The sequence below is a fragment of the Monodon monoceros genome, unplaced genomic scaffold (assembly GCF_005190385.1).
Source record: "Monodon monoceros isolate NGI ecotype Baffin Bay Population unplaced genomic scaffold, NGI_Narwhal_1 Super_Scaffold_3, whole genome shotgun sequence".
NCBI classification, from domain to species: Eukaryota; Metazoa; Chordata; class Mammalia; order Artiodactyla; family Monodontidae; genus Monodon; species Monodon monoceros.
The window spans coordinates 71,080,475-71,104,285 of record NW_021703780.1 but is presented as its reverse complement, the minus strand read 5'-3'; the positions used below and the strand labels follow the sequence as shown (position 1 = coordinate 71,104,285).

Genomic DNA, 23,811 nt, shown 5'->3' with positions numbered 1-23,811 from the left:
ACTTACGTAATTTGTTTTACTTGTACTCTTTGTTTTTCCTTACGAATTTGAATCATCATCTGGGGTTACTTGCTTTCAACCTGAGGAAGTCCCATTAGTATTTCTTATAGGACAGGTCTGCTTAAAAAATTCTCTCAGTTTTTGTATATCTGGAAATATCTTTATTTTATCTTGATATTTGAAAGATAGCTTTTCTGAATTTAGAATTCTTGGTTGACAGTTTTTAACTCTTGCTGATTCAAGATTTTCTCCTTGTCGTTGGCTTTCTGTATTTTTGCTATCATGTGTCTGTTTCTGAATCTCTTTGCATTTATCTTAAAGTGCTTTGAACTATTGGATGTGTAGATTGGTGTTTTTCAATCAGTTTGGGAATCTTTCAGCTATTGTGGTCTTGAATATTTTTTGTGCTTCTTTCTCTCTTGTGCTTCCTTCTTCGTTACACATGCATTGGTCCACTTAATCATGTCCCATATTTAACAGAGGCTCTGGTTTTTTCTTCATTTTTTTTTCCATTTGTTTTTTGGATTGCATAAATTCTATCAACCTACCTTCAAGTTTGCTAGTTCTTTCTTCTGTCAGTTCAAATCTACTGTTGAGCCTCTCTAGAGAATTTTCCATTTCAGTTTTTGTACTTTTCAACTCCAAAATTTCCATTTAGTTCTTTTTTTTTTTAATGTATAATTTCTAAACCTTTCATCTATCTGATGAGACATGGTCATTGTACCTTCCTTTACTTCTTTAAGCATGATTTCCTTTAATTCTTTGAACATATTTGTAATGGCAACTTTCAAGTTTTTTTCTGTTAAATTCGATTGGTTTTGGTTGTGCTGACAGGCAGTTTCTGTTGCCTGCGTTTTTTAAAACCAGTGTATGGGTCCTACTTTCTTGTTTCTTTGTATGTCTCATAATTTTCTGTTGGAATCTGAACATTTTAGATAATATATTTTAGCAACTCTAGGCCCTGTTCCCCCTTCCAGTTTGTTATTTTTATTTGCTTGTTTATTTGTTTAGTGACTGGGTAGATTATTTTAGTGAAGCCTGTTTCTCTCCCCCACCCTCTGAAGTGTTAAGCCTTTGATGTTGCTCCTTCAGGAGCCACAGCTTTTGGTGTGCCCAAAGTCTTCCTGGGAGGCCATGCTTTCAAATGGCTTTCTTCTCTCTTTCTCTGGCCACACATAGCTGTTAGTTTTCACTTTTTGTTGGCTAATTGCTGTATTGTTTTCAACAATGCCATGGAAGTATAAATTGCTCTACTGATTAATCAAATTCAGACTCCCTTGAAAGAGCAGTTCCCAGGGTCAGTGTTTGATAGTTATTCTACCCTAGGAGGGCTTCTACCAGCAGTCTCCTTCCCTGGCTCTCTCCCTCAAACTAGCCGGTCTGTGATTTAGCCCAAATCTTCACCAAATCCCTGAATCTTCCTCACAGTTGCTCCCTACCACAACCTCCAATGTTTTTGAGGGCACACTTAGGCTTGAACTTTTCCATGCTCTATTGCAAATGAAGTCAATTCCTTTGGGAAAAGATTAGGAGGTATCTATTTTATGACCTGCTTCCCCTTCACTTCCAGGCAAAATCTCTGAGCCAAGGCCCTGGAGCTGGGAATGGGGATAGTGACATGCTTCTCTCAGTGACAATCCCACTGAAGGGGTTGAACCCTCAGTGGAGTGAAGAGCCGTAACCTGAGGTTTTCCTGTCTTTCTTCTGATGTGGAACCACCACCTTACCAGCCAGGGAAAGTGTGATTGATGTCTCAGTATTCTCAGTGGTACCATGACCAAGGTAGACCCTTCCTTCCATGAGTGGTATCTGGGTGGAACAAGGGAGTCCCCACCTTCTAATTGTACTCACCAAGAACGTAGCTTTATCAACAGCTATTTAAGCCCTCCAGCTGGAACCTGTGTGGAAAGATAGCCCTGTGTTCTTGAGTACACTTATCTGGAGTGGAGTATCAACCTTGCTGAGCTGGGAACACGGAGGGAGGGAGCAATCCAGGTTCAAATACCACAGATTCTCACTTTTCTTACCAAATATTCATAGATTTTCGTGAATAGATGTTTCTTCATTTTCTGTATACTCTTATGACCATTTTCAGAGGCTTTAAATTAAATGCTTGTTTTTAAAATAATTTTCACCAGTTTCACTGGGGAGCAGGTCCACAAAGCTCCTCATGTTGTCATGCTGGAAGTGTTTTCTGGGTTTCTTTCTGTAATTTAAAAAATCTGGCTTCTTTTAAGATTTTCTCTTTTTTGTTGTTTCTCAGCTATTTGATTGTGAAATGCTTTTATATTGTTTCTTTTTTATTTCTTTTGTTTGAGAAGAAATACTGTTGAGATTCTTAGGTCTGTTTAGTTCTTATCAAACTTGGAAAATATTCAGACATTATTACTTCAAATTTTTTTGTTTGCCTCCTTCCCCCAATTATGGAATTCCAATTTCATGTATATTAGACTGTTTGATATTATTCCAGAGGTTACTGAGGTTCTGTTCAGAGTTTTCAGTTTCTTCTCTCTATACTTCATTTTGGATAGTTCTTTTCCATCATTTTAAGTACACTAAGGGCTTTCCTGGTGGCGCAGTGGTTAAGAATCCGCCTGCCAATGCAGGGTACACAGGTTCAAGCCCTGGTCCAGGAAGATCCCACATGCCGTGGAGCAACTCAGCCTGTGTGCCATAACTACTGAGCCTGTGCTCTAGAGCCTGTGAGCCACAACTACTGAGCCCTCGAGCCACAACTACTGAAGCCTGCACGCCTACAGCCTGTGCTCCGCAACAAGAGAAGCCACTACAATGAGAAGCCCTCTCACCGCAACGAAAAGTAGCCCCCGCTCGCTGCAACTAGAGAAAGCCCGTGCACAGCAATGAAGACCCAACGCAGCCAAAAATAATAAATCAAAATAAATAAATAAATAAATACATTTATCCTTTCTTCTCTGGTGTTAAACTGCTGTTACTTATATTAAGTAACATTTTTGTTTCAGATATTGTATTTTCCAAATTTTTTTGTAAATATTATTTTTGCTTTACTATGTTCATATTTTATTTTACATTCTTGAACATAATAGAGCATATTTCTAATAGGTTACAGGGAGGCTGGTCTGTATCATTTCAGTCCATCATATAGTGCTTTTCCATTTTCCCCCAACATTTTTGTGTTCTATAAGTCTTGTACTTGTTTCATAAAATATAATTGCTAAGTATTCTATTTTTTGAAGATGTTATACATGGAATTGTTTTCTTAATTTCATTTTTGTATTGTTGATTGTTAATGTCTAGAAATACAGTTGATTTTTGTATATTGGTCTTACATCCGGCAAACTTGTTGAACTTTATTAATCTTCATAGTTTTATGTGTATGTGTGTATATTGTGTAGGGTTTTCTATATATAATATGTCATTTGCAAGTAGAGATTGTCTTATTTCTCCCTTTTTAATATGGATGCCTCATTTTTTTTTCTGCTTAATTACCCTGGCTAGTACCCCTGGTATAATGTTGAGTTGAAGTAGTGGGAGTAGATACCCTTTTTGTTCTTGATCTTAGAGGGAAAACATTATTTTTTAAACCATTAAATATAATATTAGTTGTAGATTTTTCCTAGATACTCTTTATCAAGCTGAGGACGTTGGCTACTATTCCTGGTTTGTTAAGTGCTATTACCACAAAAGAGTGATAGATTTTGTTAAATCCTTTTTTAAAAAAAATTAATTTTATTTATTTTTTTATACAGCAGGTTGTTATTAGTCATCCATTTAATACACATCAGTGTGAACTTGTCAATCCCAGTCTCCCAATTCATCATACCACCACCACCACCTCCCGCCGCTTTCTCCCCTTGATGTCCATACATTTGTTCTCTACTTCTGTGTCTCAATTTCTGCCCTGCAAACCAGTTCATATGTACCATTTTTCTAGGTTCCACATACATGCGTTAATATACGATACTTGTTTTTCTCTTTATGACTTACTTCACTCTGTATGACAGTCTCTGGGTCCATCCACGTCTCTACAAATGACTGAATTTCATTCCTTTTTATGGCTAAGTAATATTCCATTGTATATATGTACCACATCTTCTTTATCCATTCATCTGTCGATGGGCATTTAGGGTGGTTCCATGACCTGGCTGTTGTAAATAGTGCTGCAATGAACATTGGGATGCATGTGACTTTTTGAATTATGGTTTTCTCAGGGTATATGCCCAGTAGTGGGGTTGCTGGGTCATATGGTAATTCTATTTTTAGTTTTTTAAGGGACCTCCATACTGTTCTCCATAGTGGCTATATCAATTTACATTCCCACCAACAGTGTAAAAGGGTTGGTTCCCTTTTCTCCACACCCTCTCCAGCATTTGTTGTTTGTAGATTTTCTGATGATGCCCATTCTAACTGGTGTGAGGTGATACCTCATTGTAGTTTTGATTTGCATTTCTCTAATAAATAATGATGTTGAGCAGCTTGTCATGTGCCTCTTGGCCATCTGTGTGTCTTCTTTGGAGAAATGTCTATTTAGGTCTTCTGCCTGTTTTTTGATTGGGGTGTTTGTTTTTTTAATATTGAGCTGCATGAGCTGTTTATATATTTTGGAGATTAATACTTTGTCTGTTGATTTGTTTGCAAATATTTTCTCCCATTCTGAGGGTTGTCTTTTCGTCTTGTTTATGGTTTCCTTTGCTGTGCAAAAACTTTGAAGTTTCATTAGGTCCCATTTGTTTATTTTTGTTTTTATTTCCATTACTCTAGGAGGTGGATCAAAAAAGATCTTGCTGTGATTTATGTCAAAAAGTGTTCTTCCTATGTTTTCCTCTAAGAGTTTTATAGTGTCCAGTCTTACATTTAGGTCTCGAATCCATTTTGAGTTTATTTTTGTATATGGTGTTAGGGAGTGTTCTAATTCCATTGTTTTACATGTAGCTGTCCAGTTTTCCCAGCACCACTTATTGAAGAGACTGTCTTTTCTCCATTGTATATCCTTGCCTCCTTTGTCATAGATTAGTTGACCATAGGTGCGTAGGTTTATCTCTGGGCTTTCTATCCTGTTCCATTGATCTATAGTTCTGTTTTTGTGCCAGTACCATATTGTCTTGATTACTGTAGCTTTTTTTTATAGTCTGAAGTCAGGGAGTCTGATTCCTCCAGCTCGGTTTTCTACCCTCAAGACTGCTTTGGCTATTCGGGGTCTTTTGTGTCTCCACACAAATTTTAAGAATTTTTGTTCTAGTTCTGTAAAAAATACCATTGGTAATTTAATAGGGCTTGCATTGAATCTGTAGATTGCTTTGGGTAGTATAGTCATTTTCACAATATTGATTCTTCCAATCCAAGAGCATGGTATATCTCTCCATCTGTTGGTATCACCTTTAATTCCTTTCATCAGTGTCTTATAGTTTTCTGCATACAGGTCTTTTGTCTCCCTAGGTAGGTTTATTCCTAGGTATTTTATTCTTTTTGTTGCAATGGTAAATGGGAGTGTTTCCTTAATTTCTCTTTCAGATTTTTCATCATTAGTGTATAGGAATGCAAGAGATTTCTGTGAATTAATTTTGTGTCCTGCAACTTTACCAAATTCATTGATTAGCTCTAGTACTTTTCTGGTGGCATCTTTAGGATTCTCTATGTATAGTATCATGTCATCTGCAAACAGTGACAGTTTTAACTCTTCTTTTCCAATTTGTCTTCGTTTTACTTCTTTTTCTTCTCTGATTGCCATTGTCCCTGATCTTAGAGGAAATGCTTTCAGTTTTTCACCATTGAGAATGATGTTTGTTGTGGGTTTGTCATATATGGCCTTTATTATGTTGAGGTAAGTTCCCTCTATTCCCACTTTCTGGAAGGTTTTTATCATAAATTGTGTTGAATTTTGTCAGAAGCTTTTTCTGCCTCTATTGAGATGATCAGATGGTTTTTATTCTTCAGTTTGTTAATATGGTGTATCACATTGATTGATTTGCATATATTGAAGAATCCTTGCATCTGTGGGATAAACCCCACTTGATCATGGTGTATGATCCTTTTAATGTGTTGCTGGATTCTGTTTGCTAGTATTTTGTTGAGGATTTTTGCATCTATATTCATCAGTGATATTGGTCTGTAATTTTCTTTTTTTGTAGTATCTTTGTCTGGTTTTGGTATCAGGGTGATGGTGGCCTCATAGAATGAGATTGGGGTGATCCTTCCTCTGCAGTTTTTTGGAAGAGTTTGAGAAGGATAGGTGTTAGGTCTTCTCTAAATGTTCGATAGAATTCACCTGTGAGGCCATCTGGTCCTGGACTTTTGTTTGTTGGAAGATTTTTAATCACAGTTTCAATTTCATTACTTGTGATTGGTCTGTTCATATTTTCTATTTATTCCTGGTTCAGTCTTGGAGGGTTATACCTTTCTAGGAATTTGTCCATTTCTTCTAGGTTGTCCATTTTATTGGCATAGAGTTGCTTGTAGTAGTCTCTTAGGATGCTTTGTATTTCTGTGGTGTCTGTTGTAACTTCTCCTTTTTCATTTCTAATTTTATTGATTTGAGTCCTCTCCCTCTTTTTCTTGATGAGTCTGGCTAACGGTTTATCAATTTTGTTTATCTTCTCAAATACCCAGTTTTTTGTTTTATTGATCTTTGCTATTGTTTTCTTTGTCTCTATTTCATTTATTTCTCCTCTGATCTTTATGATTTCTTTCCTTCTGCTAACTTTGGGTTTTATTTGTTCTTCTTTTTCTAGTTCCTTTAGGTGTAAGGTTACATTGCTTATTTGAGATTTTTCTTGTTTCTTGAGGTAGGGTGTATAGCTATAAACTTCCCTCTTAGAACTGCTTTTGCTGCATCCCATAGGTTTTGGATCGTTGTGTTTTCATTATCATTGTCTCTAGGTATTTTTTGATTTCCTCTTTGATTTCTTCAGTGATCTCTTGGTTATTTAGTAATGTATTATTTGGCCTCCATGTTTCTGTGTTTTTACCTTTTTTTCCCTGTAATTGATTTCTAATTTCTTAGCTTTGTGGTCAGAAAAGATGCTTGGTATGATTTCAATTTTCTTAAATTTACTGAAGCTTGATTTGTGACGCAAGATTTGATCTATCCCGGAGAATATTTCATGTGCACTTGAGAAGAAAGTGTAATCTGCTGTTTTTGGATAGAATGTCCTATAAATATCAACTAAATCTATCTGGTCTATTGTGTCATTTAAAAGCTTGTGTTTCCTTATTAATTTTCTGTCTGGATTATCTCTCCATTGTTGTAAGTGAGGTGTTAAAGTCCCCCACCCTTACTGCGTTACTGTCGATTTCCTCTTTTATAGTTCTTAGCAGTTGCCTTATGTATTGAGGTGCTCCTATATTGGGTGCATATATATTTATAATTGTTATATCTCCTTCTTGGATTGATCCCTTGATCATTATGTAGTGTCCTTCCTTGTTTCTTGTAACATTCTTTATTTTAAAGTCTATTTTATCTGATATGAGTATTGCTACTCCAGCATTCTTTTGATTTCCATTTGCTTGGAATATCTTTTTCCATCCCCTCACTTTCAGTCTGTATGTGTCCCTAGGTCTGAAGTGGGTCTCTTGTAGACAGCATATATATGGGTCTTGTTTTTGTTTCCATCAGCAAGCCTGTGTCTTTTGGTTGGAGAATTTAATCCATTCACATTTAAGGTAATTATCGACATGTATGTTACTATTACCATTTTCTTAAGTGTTTTGGGTTTGTTTTTGTAGGTCGTTTTCTTCTTTTGTGTTTTCCACTTAGAGACGTTCCTTTAGCATTTTTTGTAGAGCTGTTGGTGGTACTGAATTCTCTTAGCTTTTGCTTGTCTGTAAGGCTTTTGATTTCTCTGTTGAATCTGAATGAGATCCTTGCTGGGTACAGTAATCTTGGTTGTAGTTTCTTCCCTTTTATCACTTTAAATATGTCCTGCCACTCCTTTCTGGCCTGTAGAATTTCTGCTGAGAAATCAGCTGTTAAACTTGTGGGAGTTCCCTTGTATGTTATTTGTCATTTTTCCCTTGCTGCTTTCAATGATTTTTCTTTGTCTTTAATTTTTCCAATTTGACTACTATCTGTCTTGGCATGTTTCTCTTTTAGTTTATCCTGTGTGGGACTCTCTGCCCTTGCTGGACTTGGGTGACTATTTTCTTTCCCATGTTAGGGAAATTTTTGACTATAACCTCTTGAAATATTTTCTGGGGTCCTTTCTCTCTGTCTTCTTCTGGGACCCCTCAATACGAATGTTGTTGTGTTTAATGTTGTCCCAGAGGTCTCTTAGGCTGTCTTCATTTCTTTTCATTCTTTTTTCTTTATTCTGTTCTGCAGCAGTGAATTCCACCATTCTGTCTTCCAGGTCACTTATCCGTTCTTCTGCCTCAGTTATTCTGCTATTGATTCCTTCTAGTGTAGTTTTTATTTCAGTTATTGTATTGTTCATCTCTGTTTGCTTATTCTTTAATTCTTCTAGACCTTTGTTAAACATTTCTTGCATCTTCTCAATCTTTGCCTCCATTCTTTTTCCGAGGTCCTGGATCTTCTTCACTATCATCATTCTGAATTCTTTTTCTGGAAGGTTGCCTATCTCCACTTCATTTAGTTGTTTTTCTGGGGTTTTATCTTGTTCCTTCATCTGGTACATAGCCCTCTGCCTTTTCATCTTGTCTATCTTTCTGTGAATTTGGCTTCTGTTCCACAGCCTGCAGGATTGTAGTTCTTCTTGCTTCTGCTGTCTGCCTTCTGGTGGATGAGGCTGTCTAAGAGGCTTGTGCAAGTTTTCTGATGGGAGGGGCTGGTGGTGGGTAGAGCTGGCTGTTGGTCTGGTGGACAGAGCTCAGTAAAACTTTAATCTGCTTGTCTGCTGATGGGTGGGGCTGGCTTCCCTCCCTGTTGGTTGTTTGGCCTGAGGTGACCCAACACTGGAGCCTACCCAGGCTCTTTTGTGGGGCTAATGGCAGACTCTGGGAGGGCTCTTGCCAAGGAGTGCTTCCCAGAACTTTTGCTGCCAGTGTCCTTGTCCTCACGGTGAGACACAGCCACCCCCCGCCTCTGCAGGAGACCCTCCAACACTAGCAGGTAGGTCTTGTTCAGTCTCCTATGGGGTCACTGATCCTTCCCCGGGGTCCTGATGCGCACACTATTTTGTGTGTTCACTCCAAGAGTGGAGTCTCTGTTTCCCCCAGTCCTGTCAAAGTCCTGCAATCAAATCCCACTAGCCTTCAAAGCCTGATTCTCTAGGAATTCCTCCTCCCATTGCCAGACCCCCTAGGTTGGGAAGCCTGACGTGGGGCTCAGACCCTCCATTCCAGTGGGTGGACTTCTGTGGTATAATTGTTCTCCAGTTTGTGAGTCACCCACCCAGAGGTTATGGGATTTGATTTTATTGTGATTGCGCCCCTCCTACCTTCTTACTGTGGCTTCTCCTTTGTCTTTGGATATGGGGCATCTTTTTTGGTGAGTTCCAGTGTCTTCCTATTGATGATTGTTCAGCAGTTAGTTGTGATTCTGGTGTTCTTGCAAGAGGGAGTGAGAGCATGTCCTTCTACTCCGCCATCTTAAACCAGTCTCATTAAATGCTTTTTCTGTATCTATGAGATGATTGTATGTTTTTTCTAATTTGCATACTTTATACCTTATTTGGTTTTTGTGTGTTTATAAAAATACATAATGGATTCATAAATGCATTATTACTTTCATAAAATCAGTGATGGTATATTCTCTTTCATTTGTATTTTACCATATATCTCAATACAATGTTCTTCAGAGAATAGGCACAATAAATATTCTTTGAGCTAACAGCTAAATTTTTTGATCCTGGCCATAACTTTTAGCATCTGGAAACCCTAAATCTCTAGGCTGGGAACATGTTTCATTGGGTTTCACAGTGACTGTCTTCTTCGGCCTAGTATTTTGCTGTGAAATTTTATAGAATTTCATAATTTCTGGATGGTTTACATAACTATATAAAAATTTACTTTTAGGTTTAGTGATCTACCCCTGGACTTTTTGTCAATTATGACATACTATAGTTGTGAATTGTATGCCTATTTGGGAGAAATAAAAAATTATGAACTACACATATATGTAGAGGAAATGATATGATGCTTGGGATTTTTGTAAAAATAAAACAGAAGGGGAGTGGTTAGAGGTATAGAGAAAACAAGATTGGCCATGAGTTCGTAATGGTTGAAGCTGGAAAATGGGTACATTTTACCTACTTTTGTACGTTTAAAATATTCCATTAAAAAGTGTAATATAATACAAAAATCATGTAAAGCATATATGTACCGATTTATAGGTAATTATAACTTAATAACTACCTAGATTAAGAGTTAGAATTTTGCAGTATTCCAGAAGCCACCCATGTGCCTCTTTCCAACCATAAACTTCCCCCTTCTTTATTGGGAACTATTATCCTGACATTTCTTGCTGTTCTTTATAGTTACCACCTATGTATGCATTCTTAAATAATATAGTTTAGTTTTGCCCATGGTAAGTTTATATGAAAGATATCATATTACATGTATTTTTTGTGTTTTTAGTCTTTCATCATTATGAAATTCATCCATATTTTGCATATAGTCCTAGTTTATTATAGCATAGCACTCCAATATATGAATATGCCATCAATTCTACTGTAAATGGACATTTGTGTTGTTTCCAGTTGCCATGTTTTCTTTGATTCAGCCCAGTTTATTTTCCATATATGTTAATTACATCCCTGAAAAACTGGATGATGGCCTTTGAGAATGAGAAAACATCTTTTCTCCCTTCTCAGGTGCCATCAGCTCTATCAACTCTCTATTTGGTATATTTTTAACCAAAACCCAAGACTACTGAATATGGTCTTTAAACTAACTAATTAATATCCTCATTTCCTTTAAACATTGAAAATTTTAAGCCCAAACCACTAAATACTGGAGACTATAAAAATAGGGTAGATTTGAGAGAGAGGGAAATGAAGAAAAAGTCTCCTTAAGGAAGAATAAAAGGAATGTGAGGCCTTTTGGTGGAGGGTGGAGATGAGGTGAGGAGGAAGGTAGAGGCAACATTAAAGATGGATTGTGAGGGACTTCCCTGATGGTCCAGTGGTTAAGACTCCTGCTTCCAGTGCAGGGTGTGTGGGTTCAATCCCTGGTCAGGGAACTAAGATCCCACATGCCACGCGACATGGCCAAAAAATTAAAAAAAAAAAAAAAAAGGAATTAAAAAAAATGGATTGTGAAATTAAGTCAAAGTTACCCAAAGTTGGTAGATATGTTTCACTTTCCATAAAACTTATCACAACATAGCTTGCCAGGTTTTATTCCATACTACTTGGCTCAATTTAAAAAAATTATCCCAGTGTCTGGGTATTAGGAATTTGTATAAATTCCAATATCTTGGAATGTTAGTAACAGCAGGGCACAATGTTTCTCTCCTGGATTATTTTGACCCAAACCAAAAAATTTCTTTTATTTATTTTCCTGAAGATTGAATTAGAATTTTCAGTGAGGCCTCAGTAATGGCACAAGCAAGTATTGATATTAGTCAGCTACACAAATTGTCACATGATACAGATTTGTTTTTAAACCAAGAGATGAGTTGGCTTTGATGATAATTTTTTTAATAGTTACTGAGGGAAATTTCACCTTGTGTCATGTCCAGATATTGATGCTATAAATGTCATCGTATTGGATATTTACTGGTAGATTTGTCAATTCCTTAATGAAAGGACAGGTGAAAAAACATTCATGCAATAATGGAAAAAATATTAGTCACTTAACAAAAAGAAATGAATTTACATTTATATCATATAATTAAGAATTTCACCATAATACTGTACTATAAAATCACAGCTGAATTTAAAAATTCTAAGCATTTTTGTTTTAAATCCTTTTTTTTAAGTTTGTAGGAAAATTTTTCAGTCTTGCTTCAGAAATAATGCTTTTGCCTCAGTGGGCTCATTTTCCTATGGTCTGTTTGGATTGTGAAGGTTTGAAGACAGGCCTAACAAACAAAGCAAAAGCCTTTGCAAACATATTACTAAATGACATAGCTTCAAAACATAGGAAAGAAAATGAAAGGTAAGTAGAATTAGTTGCCAAACTCAGAATTATAAGGCTAAAAGAAATAGTTTGCTAGTAACAATTCTTGTTTAAAAATAAAAGATTAAAATATAAGTACTTGCAAGTTTTTCTCCATAGCTACTTCCTAAGAGGGTTTCGTTATAGTCTTGTTGGTTTGGTTTCTTTTCGTTTGATACTGTTTGAGACTAGTTTTGAGGCAACCCAGGATTTTTTTAAAAAAAGAAATTGACATACATCAGCTTTTGGATACAGGTTGCATGGTAATGAAAAAACCATAGACTTTCAGTGATATTGGGAAGATCTGGGATCATTCCTGACCATGATATTGACTTATTGTGTCACCTAGTTTATTTTTTGCATCTGTAAAATGGAGACAGTAATACCTAGTTGGCAGGATGGCTATAGATTGGATTCATGAACTAGTGGCCTACTAGCTGAATGTGTCATGCAAATGTGTTTTATTTGTCTCACATTGTTTTTTATTTTGTTTAAACTAATTTTGAATTTGCTATCAACATTTCAAAATTAGGAGTTTTCACACACACACACACACACACACACTCTCTCTCTCTCTCTCTCTCTCTCTCTCTCTCTCTCTCTCCAGATCTCTTACTTTTCTTGAAAAAGTGGGAAGACCATGCCACATTAGGCCTATAGTGGTAAATGGAGTTGAGATGAAACTTTCCCATTGACAGGGAGAATGGCCTCTGGTTTGTTCATCCAGTGCTCAAGCAACTGATCCTCTAAATAATTTAACTTATTTGTTACCTGTCTGGCTCCAGAGGACTTTTAGTTTGCAAATTCTATAAGGATTAAAACTAATATTTATATAAATCACCTAGCACAGTGCCTGGAACATAGTACTCAAGAAATGTTAGCCATTATGTTTATTTTCCCGGAAGCAATGTAAGAGAATTATGTGCCTTGGAATCAGAGAGGCCTGGATTTGAATCCTGTCTCTGCCATGAACTAGTTCCGTGACTCTAGGCAAGTTACTTAATTTCCCTAAGCCTCAATTTCCTGCGGTGCCAACTATGAAAAATAATACCTTCCTTGCAGGACTAATGTTAGGATCACAGATAACATTTGTAAAGTATCTAGCACCATGCTTGGCATAGAATAGGCACCCAATAAAGGGAGCTATCACATCAATAAATATTTTTAAGTGAATAAAAAATATATGACTCTCAGAAAGTTAAGTATTGGTCAGCTGTACTTTGTACAAAATTATACTACAAAAAGATGTTGAAGATGGTAAAGTATTAGACTCTTCATTTCTATCAATCCCGTTGAGTAAGAGCAGTGACAATAACATAGTTAATTAAAAAAATTTTTATGTTTGACATGACTTTTTTGGTATTTATTTTTGTAATATCTGTCACTTTTCTGGAAAATTCTTTCAACAAAATAACTGTCTTATTATAAACCCATGACATAAGAGCAGCTGAAAAGTCCATTTTCCTCTGCCTCATTCATTCTTTGATTCTTTCCGGTTTAAGTTCCATACTTGAGATAGGTAACATCAAAAGGAGGAAATATGTGCCCCTATATTAAGCACAATTTATTAAATAAATTAATAATTATTAAAGAACAATTTTCTTACTTCATAGTTTGGTTTAGTATCTGCTTGGGCCACCTTGCCCTCAGTAATATTGTTTGCCTCCTTTTCTTTTCTTTTGTTTTTGTTTTTGTTTTTGTTTTTGGCCATGCCACGCGGCATGTGGGATCTTAGTTCCCCGACCAGGGATCGAACCCATGCCCCCGCAGTCGAAGCACGGAGTCCTAACTACTGGACCGCCAGGGAATTCCGGCCTCCTTTTCTTTTGCTGTAATGTCACTCCCCAAGGAACTCAGATTCTGCTCTAGTAAGAAGAAAGCACCCACAGTAGAATCATCTGTCTTTTTTGCATTATCGACATTAATGCATCCTCCTAAAATTTTGATAATCAAGAATTAACTGTCAAGCCCTACATTATCTGATTCCTGCTTATCTCTGCAATTTCATGTTATGTCCTCTCCTTTGTATTCACACTGCCCTGCTTGCCATTCCTAAACTATGCTTTTGTATTCACACTGCCCTGCTTGCCATTCCTAAACTATGCGAAGCTTATTGCTACCTCAGGCTTTAATCCTTGCTATTTTTTCTTCCTTGGAAGCTTTTTTCCTGATATTTGAATGACTCATTTTTTCCTTCTCTCATCTTGAATATCACCTCTCTAGAGAGATATTTCCTGGCCACTTTATATGAAATACTGGCCCCTTCTCTATACTCCATCATTCTTTATCCCTTTACTTTGCTTTTTTTTTTTCTTCATAGCACTTTTTACTACTTAACATTGTGTTATATATTTATGTTCTCTTGTCTCTCTCATCAACTTGAATGTAAGCTTTATGATGGTAGGGACTTATCTATTTGCTGTTATATCTCCAGTGCTTAGAACTTTGCTTAGCACATTGTAGGTACTCAATTATTTATTAGATGAATGAATAAGTATAATTACTCACATAATATAAATGAAATACCTGCATGAACTAAAAGTTATTTTTAAAATCACTTACCTCTTTTGTACTTTGTTTTTGCAAGGGTTTTTTCTGGTATTTCTAATAATGGCATGACAGTACTGATACTGCCAAGTACAAGGAAAAAAATTCTATGAAATATACCTTTAGTTGAATAATGGCTATAGGGTATCTAGGTTCATACTTACATACATATATATTCTGAAAGAATCATAGATTTTTAAATGTATACAGAGGTTTGATCTTTTTACTTACCGCATTTCACAAGGGACACTAATAATAATAATAATTAAGCTGATGATTATACTAAAAATTATAGTTACCAGTAATTGAGAGTGTACTGTGTGCTAGGCTCTTTTACATTCATTATTCATTATTGTATTACAACAATCCTGCAAGATGAATGTTAATAACTTCATTTTACAAATATGGAAGCTAAACCTATGAGATTTACATAAGTTCTCAAAGCTAGTAGCAGCTGAGGCAGGATTTAGACGTAGGGCTGCTTGATCCAAAGCATGCTCTATGTCACACAGAAAATGTTACCTTAATTTTATAGATTTTATAGATGTATGATGTATCCTGAGTTATATCAGATAAGTTATGCTTAAATATTTTAAGATATATTAGTGAATTAACCAATTTTTTTAGGATCACAGTTCCTATTTTATAGTAATCATAATAAAATTTATTTAGTGTGATAGAGCATTAATTACTTTAACTATAATAAAGCAGGGTATTATGTCAGTATTTGCAGTGAATTTGAAGCAATTAAAGAGCATGCATTAAAAGTCCCTGAGACAACAGAAGAGATGATGGAGCTCATATCTTATGTAGAAAAAGCCCGGACTGTAAGAATTAATGAATTGGTTTCACGGATCAAGGTAAGACTTTTAAAATTTACATATTTTAAAATATTTTTTTCATTGTGAAATATGATAAACATATTGGAAGTGTATAAAACATATAGTTAAACAAAGTTATAAAAAAAAAACAAAGTTATAAAGTGAACACCTATGTTGCCACCACCAAGGTCAAGAAATAGGATATTGCCAGCACCCTAGAAACCCTCTGCGTATGACTATCTGACCATAACTCCTTCCCTTCCTTTACCTCCTAGAGGTGTCGACTTGGTTTCTACAGTAATCTTCTTTATTTTTCTTTAGTTCCACCATGTGTGCATCCTTAACAAAGGTTTAAAAAAATTTTTTCTTTTATAGTTTCTACATTTAGTAGTACATATGCTTATACTTTCCCCACCACAAGGTTATATACCTATTCACCTATATTGTACTCTAATTTTTGTTTAAAAATGTGAAATATAGCGACTTCCCTGGCGATCCAGTGGTTAAGATGCCGTGCTTCCACCGCAGGGGGCATGGGTTTGATCCCTGGTCGGGGAACTAAGATGTCACATGCCGCACGGCATGGCTGAAAGGGAAAAAAAATAATAATAATAAAAATACAATACACACCAAAAATTGCATAAAAAATAAATTGTACAATTTAAAATGTTATAAAGTAAACATCCAGTAATTATCATCCAGGGAAAGAAATAGAAGCTTGTCAACACCCTAGAAGCCCATTACAATCTCCTGTCTTTTTCTGGGTGTGAACACTATCCTGACTTTTATAGTAGTCATTTCCTGCTCTTCTTTGTAGTTTTACCATCTAAATATGCATTCCTAATCAATATAGCTACTTTTTGTTTCATTTTGATCTTTATATAAATAGAATCATACTATTTCTATTCTTTTGTGTCTTGTCAACATTATGTTAGTAATGTCATTGTTCCTTAACTTTCATTTATTTTCACTGATGTCTGGTACTCATATAACCATAGAATAATTTATTATTTTAATTTTACTGTTCTGGATAGTTGGGTTGTTTCTACTTTTGCTACTAAAAGCAATCCTTCTGGGAACATTTCTGTATGTGTACGCTGGTGCGTATATTCATGCATTTCTTCCAGGTGTTATAAGATATACTTATTTTCACCTTTACTAGCTAAGACAAAACTCTTTTCTAAAGTAGTTCCAATTTTATACTCCTATCAGCAGTGTTTAAGAGTCCTGTTGTTTTATATCCTTACCCATACCTGCTATTGTGAGATATTTAAAATTTTGCCAGTCTGTTGGGTGGAGGTTACTGTATTTTTAATTTGCATTTTCCTGAAAAAAAATGAACTGAACACTTTTCGTATGCTTATTGACCGTTTGGAGCTCCTCTTTTGTGAAATACTAGTATTTTTTTTTAATTAAAAGAAAATTTTATTTTTAAATTTTTCTTTATTTATTTATATTTAAAATTGAAATATACTTGATGTACAATATTATATAAGTTACAGGTGTACAATATAGTGATGTGCAATTTTTAAAGGTTATGTTCCATTTATAGTTATTATAAAATATTGGCTCTATTTCCTGTGTTGTACAATATATCCTTGTGGCTTATTTTATGCATAATAGTTTGTACCTCTTAATCCCATACCCCTATAATGCCTCTCCCCCTTCCCCCTCTCCACTGGTAACCACTGGTTTGTTCTCTAAATCTGTGAATCTGTTCCTTTTTTTGTTATATTCACTAGTTTGTTGTATTTTTTAGATTCCACATATAAGTGATATCATTCAGTATTTTTCTTTCTCTATCTGGCTTTCTTTCTCTCTATTTCACTTAGCATAATACCCTCCAAGTCCATCCATATTGTTACAAATGGGAAAATTTCATTCTTTTTTATGGCTGTGTAGTATTTCACTCCAGTACATGTCTTTTACCTATTTTTCTTTTGGGTTGTGTGTTCTTTTCTAATTGATTTATAGTAGTTTTTAAAAAAATTGTGATAAGATACACATAACATAAAGTTTACCATCTTTACCTTTTTTTTTTTGAGGGGGGGTTACGCGGGCCTCTCACTGTTGTGGCCTCTCCCGCTGCGGAGCACAGGCTCCGGACGCGCAGGCTCACCAGCCATGGCTCACGAGCCCAGCCACTCCGCGGCATGTGGGACCTTCCCAGACCGGGGCACGAACCCGTGTCGCCTGCATTGGCAGGCGGACTCTCAACCACTGCGCCACCAGAGAAGCCCCGTCTTAACCATTTTTAAGTGTATAGTTCAGTGTAGTAGTTTTGAATATATTATTGATAAATATCCTTTCCTTCACTCTGTAATTTATTTCAGTTTTTAATGGTGTTTTGATGAATGGAAGTTCTTAATTTTAATGTAGTCAAGTGGAGCAAATTTTTTTTTTTTTCTTTTTACAGCTACTGCTTTCTGTATCTTGTTTAAGAAATCCTTTTCTACCCAGGGTCATCAAGATTTTTTTCTTGTGTCCTTTTCTGGAAGCTGTTTAGTTTTGCCTTTCAGGTTTAGATTTTCAGTCTTCCTGGATTTTATTTCTGTGAATGATGTGAGGTCCTATTTAATTACTTTTTCATATGCATGAGCAGTTACATATTTATTGAAGAGACTATACTTTCCCCACTGCTCTGCAGTGCCATCTCTATTATATATCAAGTGTCCCTATATGCACAGATCTGTTTTAAGACATTCTATTCTGTTTTATTGGCCTTTTGTCTATCCTTGTATCAATACCACACTGACTTAATTACAACAGCTTAATTGTAATAGCAATAATAATTCTTGATTCCCGGTAGAGCATGTCCTCCCACTCTATTCTTCATCAAGTTTCTTGTTTGTTCTTGGCTATTAGTATTTTCATATAAATTTTAGAATTAGATGATCACAGCCCATAAAATAACGTTTTGGGATTTTCATTGAGATTGCATAAAATTGATAATAAACGTAGAGAATTAGCATCTTTCCAATATAAATTTTAGAATCAGTTTTTCACATTCTGCAAAAATCTGTTGGAATTTTGATTAGAAATGCATTAAATAGATGGAGAGAATCAGTACATACACTGTGGAGTCTTCCAGTTCATGATATATCATTTATTCATTTACCTCTTCTTTAACATCTCTTAATATTTTATAATTTTCTCTGTAGAGGTCGTGCACATCTTTTGTTAGTTATATTTTCAGGTACTTGATATCTTTTAATGTTATATTAAATTATATCTTAAATTTTTCATCTTATCTTAGTTACTTGAATACAAAAATACAATTAACTTATATTAATAGACCTTAAAAAAATAGTTTTAGATTTACAAAAGAAACCTAGTAGATAGTACAGAGAGTTCCCATATTACACACACATCCTCACACACTCAATTTTCTCATTATTAACATCTTACACTAATATGGTGCATTTGTTATAATTATTAAACCAATATTGATATATTATTAACTAAAGTCCATAGTTTATTTAGATTTCCTTAGTTTTTACTGAAAGCCCTTTTTCTATCTCAGGAACTCATCTGAGATACCACATTGTATCTAGTTGTCATGTATCCTTAGGCTTCTCTTGGCTCTGAGAGTTTCTTAGGTTTTCCTTGCTTTTGATGTTCTTGATAGTTTTGAGAAGTAGGAATTTGTCTGCTATTTTTCTCATGATTAGAACGGGGTAGTCGGTTTTTTGGAGGAGAATCACAAAGGAAAAGTGCCATTTTCATCACATCATGTCAAGGATACATATTATCAACATGGCATTTGATGTTGAGCTTGATCACCAGGCAGAAGTAGTGTTTATCATGTCTCTCCACTCTTTTCTCCCCCTTTCCATACTGTCTCCTTTGGAAGGAAGTCACTGTATGCATCCACACTTAAGAACCGGGAGTTGTGCTTTCCTCCTTTACAGTAGGGTAGCTACATTATTTATTTGGAATTATTCTGCATAGGAGACTTGTTTCTTCTCCGCTGCTTTTTAATTTATTCAATCATTTATTTATATGAACTTATGGATATTTATTTTATACTTTGACTATAATATAATATAAAATTTATTTTTATGTGCAAAGTAATAGCTATCACTAAATTTTTTCTTAATTAAAAAATTTTATTTAAATATCTTAACTTTAAAATTTATATGTTTTTTTTTCTCTTTTTAATTTTAACAGTTTATCTGAAGATTCTTTTGGAATGTCTACATATACTATTTTATAACTAGTAGTTAATGACAGTTTTGGTTTTGTCCTTATCAAACATTACACATTTCCAAAACTTTATTTTCTTTGCTACAATGGACTGGTTAGGATCTTTAGTACAATGTTGGATAGAAGTCATCTTGATCCCAATCTCAAAGGGAAAGGCTTCAAGATTTCACTATTAAGTATGAAATTTGCTATAGGTTTTTTATAGGTTCCCTTATGAAATTAGTAAATTCTCTTCTATGGGAGGATGGGGAGGATGCATTGGGAGATTGGGATTGACATATGCACACTACTATATATAAAATAGATAACTAGTAAGAACCTACTGTATAGCACAGGGAACTCTACTCAATACTCTGTAATGACCTATATGGGAATGGGATCTAAACAAGAGTGGATATATGTATATGTATAACTGATTCACTTTGCTGTACAGCAGAAACTAACAAAATATTATAAATCAACTATACTCCAATAAAAATTAAGTGAAAAACATTACTGTGAATGCATGTTGAATTTTATCTTTTTTTTTTTTGCATCTATTGGGATGATCTTATGCTTTTTCTCCTTTAATCTATTAATATAATTGATTACATGAATCAGATTTTATTAGGTTAATTTCTACATGCAACATAATACATATATGATGCATTCTGCATATTATATATATTATATACATATACAGCAAATATGTAAGCTATAGAGGGTAAAGATATTCAACTTCTCTATTCAGGTAAATCTATTGGTTTTAAAGGTTTTTGTTTTGTTTTGGTTTGGTTTTGCCATTCACCCCTAAACTCTTTCTAGACAATTGCTGTATGCTAATGGTAGGCAAAAAAAGTGGTACTGTCACTGAAGATGCAAAACAAAATAAAAGATGCTAAAATCTTTGTCAACAAAGATTCAAAAATTAAATACGTAAGAATAAAAAATGTAAAATCTTTTCAAAGAAAAAAATTTAAAGGGTTGCTGAACAAAAGCTGCATATTTCATCATCATTTTCAGTCATCTACATGGACACTCAAGAGTACCTTTCTGTTAAGTCAACTGCAAGTGAAAACTTTTAAAAAGCTTTGTTTCTGGTATAAAAATCTGCAATTGTGTGGTATGAAGCTGAATAAATAACCCTACAGTTATTGAAATACCCATGTGGTTTGGGTAATATGAAATATCAGTTAACGATGTGAGTCAGATTGAAATTTGAGAGAGTATTAGAAATTGTTATTGGTTCTCTTTTTCATAATGCTTTAGATTTTCTATATGGTTTAATATATCTGGAGTTTCTTCTGTAGGAATCCAAACGCCGGATGAGTTACTTTTTAGATGTATTTCTATTTCCTCCAGAAGACTTAACTTTAAATTCAGCTGTCCTTATGTGGCCTTGGAAAATTAATCCCATCTTTGATGAAAATGATGAGGTGAATATATTTTTCAATATGTATTTTTGTATTATGATATTTTAAGCACAGTGTTCATTTAATTTTCATACATACTTGCCATCTACCTTTAAAAATTATCTTCATGTGTCCATATGATTTTGGGGTTAGCCACATTTATGGCCCTGCAGGCTTAGGCTTAACCCACAAAGTTGTAAAGAGTGGGACTGACAGGGCTTCCCTGGTGGCACAGTGGTTGAGAGTCCGCCTGCCGATGGAGGGGACATGGGTTCGTGCCCCGGTCCGGGGGGATCCCACATGCCGCGGAGCGGCTGGGCCCGTGAGCCATGGCCGCTGGGCCTGCGCGTCCGGAGCCTGTGCTCCGCAACGGGAGAGGCCACAACAGTGAGAGGCCCGCGTACCGCAAAAAAAAAAAACAAAAAAAAGTGGGACTGACATTAAAAAAGTCAGAACTATTTACAAATAATAATTGTAAGCTCTGTGCTATTAAATCATTTAATACTCACAAAAATCCCAGGTGCTCCTATTTTCCCCATTTCATAGATGAGAAAAATGAGTTTCAGAGAAGTTAAGTAACATTCCCAGGAAGAAGTAGCAGATTCAGGATTTTATATAAGACTGAATATAGTTCAGATTTTGAAAAAGTCCTAATGTAAACTAGTTTCTCCTAAACTGGGAAGTGAGATGGTATAGTAGTAATGAAAAGCATGGACTTCAGTTAGATAAGCCAGAGTTCTAATCCAGATTTTGACTTTTATGATTTTGTGACATTGGACATGCCTCTTAACCTCTATATGCTTAAATTTCTTTACCTCTGAAATGAGGATACTAATACTTGTGGTAATATAGGTAGAGTGTTTAATAAATCTTGACATAACAAGTGCTCAATATATGGTAGCTTTTATTATTTTCCCAGAATCTGTTAAATAGTTAAAGTATCTATTTAATAAATAAGAATTGTTACAGTCACTTCAGAGATATAGGAAAGTTTTTCTGTGTGGTTTTGTGGTTTATTATTCTTTTCGTTTTTATATCAGTCAATGTTTTATTTTTGTACAATGTTTTATTTTTACTTCGCTGATGCTTTTTGTTACTGTATAAAGCATTCGGATTTCTGATTTGATGATTCTTTGCTTTGTAACAAAATAGTTAACATGAATAATTTTCTTTTAAAGCTCCTTGAGAATGCTAAACATAAAAAAGAAAATGAGCTAATAGAAAAGAGAGAGAAACTGATTTTGGAAGTAGAAAAGGAATCACGCCTCATGGAAGAGTTTGCAGAATTTGCAGAACTGGACCACATGCAGCAGGTCTGATAAATATAGACAGTAGCTATGACAGGCTGGTAGATTAATACAGGACATGTTTCTATAATATAGAAAAACCTGTGCTTACTAAGGCAAACAGAGTCCTGACTCTTAGGCCTGGGACTGCTGCTAATTATGTAATCTTTTTTTGTGATTTAGTTTTCTATTTGTAAGATAGACATAACCATACCTTTTGCTCTGTGTCATGGTAATGTTGTGAAGTTGATGTTTAAAGTTGCTATATAAATGCAAGGACATAGCCTATGCAGTATTATATAATTTTATTTTTATAACATTTCTTGGGTATTTCTTGAAATGAAAAATTATTTGCTTTCAGTATGTGACAGATGTAAGACAACTACAAAAACGTATTCAGGAATCTGAAGAAGCAGTTCAATTTATTAATAAAGAAGAGGAACTTTTCAGATGGGAACTGACAAAATATCCTGAACTGGATAAATTAAAAGTTAACATTGAGCCCTATCAGAAGTTTTTTAATTTAGTTTTGAAGTGGCAACGAACAGAAAAACGGTAATTTCTGGTAATGTAATAAAAAATTAAGTAAAGATATAAAGAGATTTATAAAATGTACATTGATTTTTGTTGTTGTTGTTGGCTAGGTGTTTAAAAGTAGGATTTATCTGTTCATTTGAAAGAGAAACCAAATATTATATAGGAGAAGCATCAAATGTTGCTAAGGCGCCACCTAGCCTTACTAATATAATATCTAAAGTCTCACCTGGGTTTTCCAGAGTTGATTCATTTTTTAATCCAATTAATTCATTTGACTCATTCATTTGACACTAAGAATTAGAAGTATGGAGTCAAATCAGCATTTCATCTGGATACTGTTAGTTGTCCGTTTACAGTCTGATTCATATTTTTGCACCTGCAGCATAGCTGAAATTGTGTTTTTAGTATTGTCTGTCATCGTTCTATCTGTGTGACTGAGAAAAACTGTTAATTGCTCGTGTTCTCAGTTGTTTCTATTATAAAATGAAGGGCCTAGCCTAAAGAATCTCTAAGACCTTTTCACACACCAGAAGTCTCTGAGTTTAATATTTTTTTAATTAAAATATCCTATTTTTTTCACTTAATTTTAATTCTGTTTTTAATCATTCTTCCTTAGTCTTTTTTTAAAGATAAATTTATTTATTTATTTGTTTATTTTTGACTGTGTTGGGTCTTCATTGCTGCACGCAGGGTTTTTCTAGTTGCGGCGAGCGGGGGCTACTCTTCGTTGTGATGTGCGGGCTTCTCATTGCAGCAGCTTCTCTTGTGGAGCACGGGCTCTGGGCGCGCAGGCTTCAGTAGTTGTGGCTCGTGGGCTCTAGAGCACAGACTCAGTAATTGTGGCTTGCGGGCTCTAGAGCACAGACTTAGTAGTTGTGGCGCACAGGCTTAATTGCTCCACAGCATGTGGGATCTTCCTGGACCAGGGGTCAAACCCGTGTCCCCTGCATTGGCAGGCAGATTCCTAACCACTGCGCCACGAGGGAAGCC

General features: G+C 35.1%; 1 protein-coding gene across 31 annotated transcripts in view; it reads left to right on the top strand.

Moving 5' to 3' along the window:
- The window catches only part of DNAH12 (dynein axonemal heavy chain 12), a 232,905-nt gene that overhangs the window by 58,544 nt on the left and 150,550 nt on the right, over positions 1-23,811 (top strand). For 26 of the 31 annotated variants that reach the window (XR_003796539.1, XR_003796540.1, XR_003796541.1 and 23 more), the window contains 3 exons: positions 20,897-21,022; positions 22,177-22,311; positions 22,646-22,839. Coding sequence is in view for 23 of the 31 variants with exons in the window: in XM_029241697.1 (XP_029097530.1) it covers positions 20,897-21,022; positions 22,177-22,311; positions 22,646-22,839 (455 nt within the window). In the remaining 8 variants the exon portion in view is untranslated. Of the gene's footprint in view, positions 1-11,854; positions 12,034-15,304; positions 15,441-20,896; positions 21,023-22,176; positions 22,312-22,645; positions 22,840-23,811 lie in introns of those variants that run through there. The other 5 variants (XM_029241712.1, XM_029241711.1, XM_029241719.1 and 2 more) reach the window with 4 other exon arrangements.